Here is a 6,997-nt window from a genome sequence, read left to right as displayed (position 1 = left end):
GAGGGCACGTTCTGCATGGACACTGGGAGTTATATGCAAACAATGAATCATGGAACACTACATCAAAAACTAATGATGTAATGTATGGTGACTAACATAAAATAATAAAATAAAATTTAAAAAATACATTATATGTTAATAAAAAAAATTTTTTTAAAAACCTAGCAGTTTCTTGATCTCTCATGAATAATCATTTGTTCCATATTAGCTTGGGCTTCTTTATTCCTAAAGATCTTCCTTTAGGCTTGAATGTCTTGTTATCTGTAATTGGGAATTTGTACAATATTAAGTTTCCTTCATTTTGCACTCATCGTGAGCTATTCTGTGGCTAACCTCATCTGCCTTAGGGTGATGGGGAATAGCAGCTCCTGAGGCTTCATTTCCTTGACCTACCTCAAGTTTCTCAAAGAGCTCTGGGTCACTGTACTACCTAGGTAGTGGCAACATTATCATGAGCTTTCTTGACTCCAAGGACTTCAATGACTCCAAGACAGGACAGAGTTGCTGACCTTTGAGTCTAGGTGTCCACATCCAACCATTCTTTTTTTTTTTTAAGAGTTTTTTAAAATTGTTGAATATATTTATTTTGAGCAATTCCTGCACCCAACATGGGGCTTGAACTCATGACCCCGAGATCAAGAGTCCCATGCTCTTCTGACTGAGCCAGCCAGGCACCCAAAGTTATACCAACATTTAGAGAGGAATCGCTTTTTTAAAAAGATTTTTATTTTTTAGGGAGTCTCTACACCCAATACGGGGCTCTAACTCACAACCTCAAGATCAAGAGTCGCATTCTCCACCAACTGAGCCAGCCAGGTGCCCCTAGAAAGCTACATATAATATAATAGGCCTATAAACTAAAACTACATGGCTTATACATAGCACAACCAGCTACAGAGAATACAGCAGAAAACACAGTTAATTTGTTCATGGAAATCTAGCCTTGGATAGCACCAACAGTTGCCAAACTTCCCTACGGCTAATTTGGGCCAGTGAGCATAAAACTCATCAGATTTGTTTAAAAGTATCTTCTTTTGCACGGAAATGCTAAAGAATATGAAAAAAAGACTGAAAAGGGGCACCTGGGTGGCTCAGTTGGTTAAGCATCTGCCTTCAGCTCAGGTCATGAGCTTAGGGTCAGGCTTCCTGCTCAGCAGGGAGTCTGCTTCTCCCTCTCCCTCTGCCCCTCCCCCTGCTTGTGCTCTTTGTCTCTCTCACTCACTCTCCCCATCCCCTGCTCTCTCTCTCTCTGACACATAAATAAATAAAATCTTTAAAAGAAAATAAAGAATGGGATGGGAAAGGATGCATCCATTTTATAAAGCAGGAATCAGCATGTAAGATGAAATTCTACATGGGAGAATGGGATTTTTTCTCCATCTACCTTAATATTTAGTTGGATGCAATTTTGAGTATCAGGGAATGAAATAATAAACTATTATACATATATTATTGGTAAGATAATTAAGAAACATAACTCACCATTTTTTAGGCTTTGACAATGGTTTATATTTGCTATATTTTACACGCCATTCAAGAACTTCTTTACAGTGCTGACAAACTCCATCATGAAGTTTTGCATTAATTTTCTTAAAAACAAACAGAAAAACAAAGTAAGAATTTCACCTGTGAACCAGCATTGCAAACCCCATGAAAAAGGCACATGAGAAATTTAAGTTTTTTTAAAGAGTAACCTAAATTTAATCTGCATAACATTTTATGATACACCACGTATTTTTATGTGTATTACTCAAGCTGGTTCTTTACAAAGGCAAAGATTCTTAACTAGGTGTAGCTCAGAATCATCCAAGAAACTTTTTAACCTTTTGGCAGGAATATTTTAGAAAGCCCTTCCCATTGATTCTGATGTGTGCAAATGTTAAAACTCAAATTTGTACAGTCAAGATATGTGCCTTTTACGGTATGTGGGTTATACCTCAATAAAAATGCAATAATAAAGAAGAAAACCTAATGCATATTTTAAGACTACTGTTTCCAACAATTCAAATCTTACCAAATGAGAAATAAGAAAATACACTGAGAAATTATAGTCCTAAATTGTCAGTCTGCAGGGGAGAGCAGAGACCATGACACCTAAGAAAGAAGTGTCAGGGAAAAGCAGCTGGAAGCACAAAGGCATTTAATTCTTCAATTTAATACTTTTCTATTCTCAAGTAAAGAAGAAATGTTTCAGAAAAGTTGCCTTGCTAATCTGACTTCTTCAAAACAGAAAATAAATGTGTGCATGGGAATATCTGTGGTGGGAAAGGGCTTTATGGGGGAAAAAACACCCCATATTTATTATGATTTCCTTCTCAGAACGTGTTGGGAAATTAGGAGGATGAAAAAAATTTAAATGTATCATGTGTTCTCCCCAACAGTTTTACACTCTATAACATATTCATGTGATTCAGGACCCAGACGATTTATTTGCACTAAGTACTCTGAGAATTCTCTAACTTACTTTGGCTATGGAAGCCTGTTGTTTGCCTATTGTTGGAATAATGAGTAGAGGACATTTTATGTTTTCTTTGCTTCCTTTGTTTCCTTTTTTAATTTCTCAGGAGGAGAAAGAAAAGGATCACAAAAGATGCAGATTCTTTGGGAGGTTATCAGATGCTAAGTTAAAAGCACGAAGTTTAAAGATCATTGGGGAAAAAAAAAAAAAACCAAAACTTTGGAACAGTGCTTTATATTCTTTAAAGTTCTAAAGAAGGTAAAATAATTTGACAAAACATTTACTCATGGAGAAAATATTTCAAGGGTCTTTACAAAAGCCACAAATTAAACTGTGAATACATTATATTTGACTTTACCACTATGGTGAAAAACATATTGTTACCTAGGAATTGTGTATGGGTATTCCTTTCCCCCTGACCTAGATGGAGAATCCCTGGAAAAATAAATTCCACACGACACTACATTCCTTGCTACTGCTAAATGTTGCCAAAAAGAAGGAAATCTGTGTCCCATACCAAACTCTTCTTCTCATCAAACTTGATACATAGCTATCTCACATAAGACTTGCTAAGAAATACCCAGAACTAAAATTCACATTTCATCATTTGTTCTCACTGCCATCTGTTGCCTAGAGTATCTTACAAAAAGCATTACTTATATTTTCCTAACTCTAACAGTAATGGAAACAAACAAATGACTTGAACTATGATTACAATATGAATGTGATATGAACTTTCTTAATAGAATATTCTTAGAAGGCAAAACATTTTGTTACTTGCAATTTTATTATATATAACAAACTCTGCTTGTTAACTGGGAAGCATTATTTGGTTTCTTTCTGTTTCTGTATCCAATTTCTGACCAGTTCATCTTGATTTACAAAGCTGCACATAGCTTGGAAACTGGTTTCTTCAGGGTGGATCGGACAATGGAACAAAACAGGTCTTTGTGGAAACTTGTCCTATGAGTGATGTGTGAAACCGTATAAATGGAGATGTTGCAGAAAGTTCACATGACTAACAGGCACTACTACAAAACTGAACTTGATTTTCATGTGTTAAGAAATGAATGAGAGTAAGAATGAAAATGAATGGTACTTTCACTTGAAAAGAGTTGCAAAAAGAAAGAAAATTGTGCACCTTGTCTTACTGTATTTTGGCAAACTAGAAAAAGTGAATTCCAAGTGATATAAGCAATGAAAGCTAAATCCTAGTTCTAGGAATTATTCTGCCCGGAGCAAAGAAGATGACAATCTTGCCTTACTCACACCTATGTTTACAACTAACCTTGTTTTTGCAATTAATTTTAGCATAATCCTCCTGGTAGAAAGCATAGGTTATTAAGGTTAAGATTTAAGCATGTCCAAATATAAAATCAAAACTTAGTTTTATAAGTACAAAAAAGCCTTTAAAGATCATTTTGTTTAAGAAGCTACTTTGCAAACCTTTAAAGGGAAAAAACTTCAGAGACAATTCCACTGAACTTAGGAATCTTAGCTAAAGAAGAAAATCTTATTTATAAATTGAACACTTCCTTTTAAGTTAGAATAAACTTAGGGTGTATCAAAAGACACTCTTACTTAATATATATGTAAAGTCTTAGCCATCATTGATTCATACCACATATTTTATAGTAAATGTTGTTATTCCTCCTGTAAACATTCTGTTGTCAGACAAGGCATCTTTTAAAATGTAATACAGCAATCTCAAGAAGAAATTAGATGAGGGCGCCTGGGTGGCTCAGTTGGTTAAGCGACTGCCTTCGGCTCAGGTCATGATCCTGGAGTCCCAGGATCGAGTCCCACATCAGGCTCCCTGCTCAGCAGGGAGTCTGCTTCTCCCTCTGACCCTCCTCCCTCTCATGTTCTCTGTCTCTCATTCTCTCTCTCACAAATAAATAAAATCTTAAAAAAAAAAAGAAGAAGAAATTAGATGAGGACTTTACCACCCAAGAGGCAAACTGCAAATATAATATCTGTATCAACAGGCTGATACTGAAAAATAGTTTATAAAATATAAAGTACCCTTTAACAGAAGGAAGATACTATTATGGGGGAAAGGAATTTGAATACCACTCAAGAACAACTAATAATTTTTCATTAGGATTTTTTTTTTGGTACTTATTTCTTTCAGAAATGCTAATGGTAAACAATGGCATATTTTACTTCCCTTCATTAATTGAAAAAAAAAGAATTAAAAAACTAAATTAAAGTCAAGGAAAATGCCAATTCTAACTGCTGCTGAAAATCCATATCCAAGAAATGGCCTTGTTCTTCCCCCTGCATTACCCCTTCCCCCAAAATAAGGTTCTCGAGCTAATATAGCTACAACAGTATTACTCCAGAAAACAGGATTTTTATATCCTATTTATACTTAAAGGTACATATTTTTTAAATTTTCTATTAATATTCCCTTATTCTAAATTTGGTTAGAGGATAAAGGATCTCTAGATTTGGGAGCAAGAACTTATATGATTAATAATAATAACATTAAAAATCTGTCTTTTTTTTTTGATTTTATTTATTTATTTATTTGAGAGAGAGAGAGAGAGAAACAGCATGAGAGGGGAGAGGGTCAGAGGGAGAAGCAGGCTCCCCACTGAGCTGGGAGCCTGAGGTGGGACTTGATCCCAGGACTCCAGGATCATGACCTGAGCCAAAGGTAGTCGCTTAACCCACTGAGCCACCTAGGCGCCCCCAAAATCTCTTTTAGGTTGTGACTTTCAAATCATAAACTATTTTGTTTTAAATCCTTTTAATATGGCCAGAACAAGGTTGGGCATAAAGTATCTTCAAAATCAATACAACCGGGACACTTGGGTGGCTCAGTCGGTTAAGCATCTGCCTTTGGCTCAGGTCATGATCCCCGGGTCCTGGGATGGAGCCCCGTGTCTGGCTCCCTGCTCAGCAAGGAGCCTGCTTCTCCCTCTGCCTGTCGTTCCCCCAGCTTGTGCTCCCTCTCTGACAAATAAATAAATAAAACCTTTAAAAAAAAACAAAATCAATACAGCCAAAAACAGATGAGGGAATCATATTTAAGGGAAAATGAAGGTAGGCAAGGAAAATGATGAAGCACTCAGGAGTGCAGCTGGAAAGTGTACTTGCTAGAGATGGACCACAAGTGAAATCCAAGCTTTCTAGCAGCCAGTAAAACATGAGCTCCATTCCCTTACCTGCTTCAATGCCTGTAACATGCCCAAAATCCAGTTTCTTGGAAGTAGTACAACTATTCTGGTTACCGAAACCCAAAAGCTGGTCTTTCCCTGAAAGGACCCCATATGATACAGTAAGCCATGCTCTCAACAACACCCTTACAATATAAAGCATTTCACAGAGCTGTTTTCTACCAGGGTTCTCCAAGTAGTCTGGTGTTACATAATGTAAAACACAGTCCCGTAAAAGTTGTTCTCGGGGGTACAATGTATGTACAGATGCCTGATATTAATAGGATCTACAGGAATGCACCACATATAATAAGGTCATCATAAGTAGTATTTCTCTTAACCGAGTTCTAAAAACATCCACCTCTATTATGAAAAATTTCAAACGTGCAGAAAGAAGTTAAAACAATACTAATGCATAGCCATATACACGTTATCTAGAAACAGCTCTTAACATTTTTTAACCTATCTGTTTTCTATGTGTGTGTACACTTAAACTAAGCTGCAGACATCAGGATGGTTTACCTCTTTTTTTTTTTTTTTAAGATTTTATTTATTTATTCGAGAGAGAATGAGATAGAGAGAGCATGAGGGGGGGAGGGTCAGAGGGAGAAGCAGACTCCCCGCTGAGCAGGGAGCCCGATGCGGGACTCGATCCCAGGACCCCAGGATCATGACCTGAGCCGAAGGCAGTCGTTTAACCAACTGAGCCACCCAGGCGCCCAGGATGCTTTACCTCTTAATCATATATATCCTAGAAATACTTTCTCTTAATTAACCACACTACTGTTACACTTCAGAAAAAATGAAAAATAACTCTCTATGTCATTGACTGTAGCCAGTCTACACTGAAATTTCCTCACCTGCCCCCTGCCCTCTAAATCAGTATTCAAGTACTGTTCAATGGTTATCTTTCTTCTGTTCTAAAAGGATTTCTTTTTTTTCTTTTTTTTTCTTTTTTTTAAGAGACAGAGATTAAGGGGGAGGGGCAGAGGGAAAGGAGAGAGAGAGAACCTTAAGCAGGCTTCATACCCAGCACAAAGCCCAATGACAGAGGGCTCGATCTCACAACCCTAAGATCACGACCTGAGCCAAAATCAAGAGTCAGACGCTTAACTGACTGAGACACCCAGGCGTCCCAGGATTTCCCTCTTTTATCCTCTACTGTACTAATATTTTTGAAAATAGCAGGCAAGTGGTCTTTGAAAACATCCCACATTCTGCATATGTCTGATTATTTATTCACGGTGTAATTTAACTCGTTGCTTTATCATACTTCCATAAAATGGAAGTTAGGTTTAAAGGCTTGCTTAGATCCAGGTGTAACATTTTTTCAGAAGAGTAGTTCATATTTGCTACTGCTGCACACTTCATATTA

The 6,997-nt window shown here is 36.9% G+C and overlaps 1 protein-coding gene across 5 annotated transcripts in view; it reads right to left on the bottom strand.

The window, feature by feature from the left end:
* Window positions 1-6,997, bottom strand: part of C14H9orf85 (chromosome 14 C9orf85 homolog) — a 109,069-nt gene that overhangs the window by 68,741 nt on the left and 33,331 nt on the right. For 4 of the 5 annotated variants that reach the window (XR_014139936.1, XM_031023959.2, XM_081802845.1 and 1 more), the window contains exon 2: window positions 1,483-1,589. Coding sequence is in view for 4 of the 5 variants with exons in the window: in XM_031023959.2 (XP_030879819.1) it covers window positions 1,483-1,589 (107 nt within the window). In the remaining variant the exon portion in view is untranslated. Of the gene's footprint in view, window positions 1-1,482; window positions 1,590-5,631; window positions 5,722-6,997 lie in introns of all 5 variants that reach the window. The other variant, XM_081802844.1, reaches the window with a different exon arrangement.

The sequence above is a fragment of the Leptonychotes weddellii genome, chromosome 14 (assembly GCF_054177405.1).
Source record: "Leptonychotes weddellii isolate Sample4059 chromosome 14, ASM5417740v2, whole genome shotgun sequence".
Lineage (NCBI taxonomy): Eukaryota > Metazoa > Chordata > Mammalia > Carnivora > Phocidae > Leptonychotes > Leptonychotes weddellii.
This window is presented reverse-complemented; position numbering and strand designations above follow the sequence as displayed.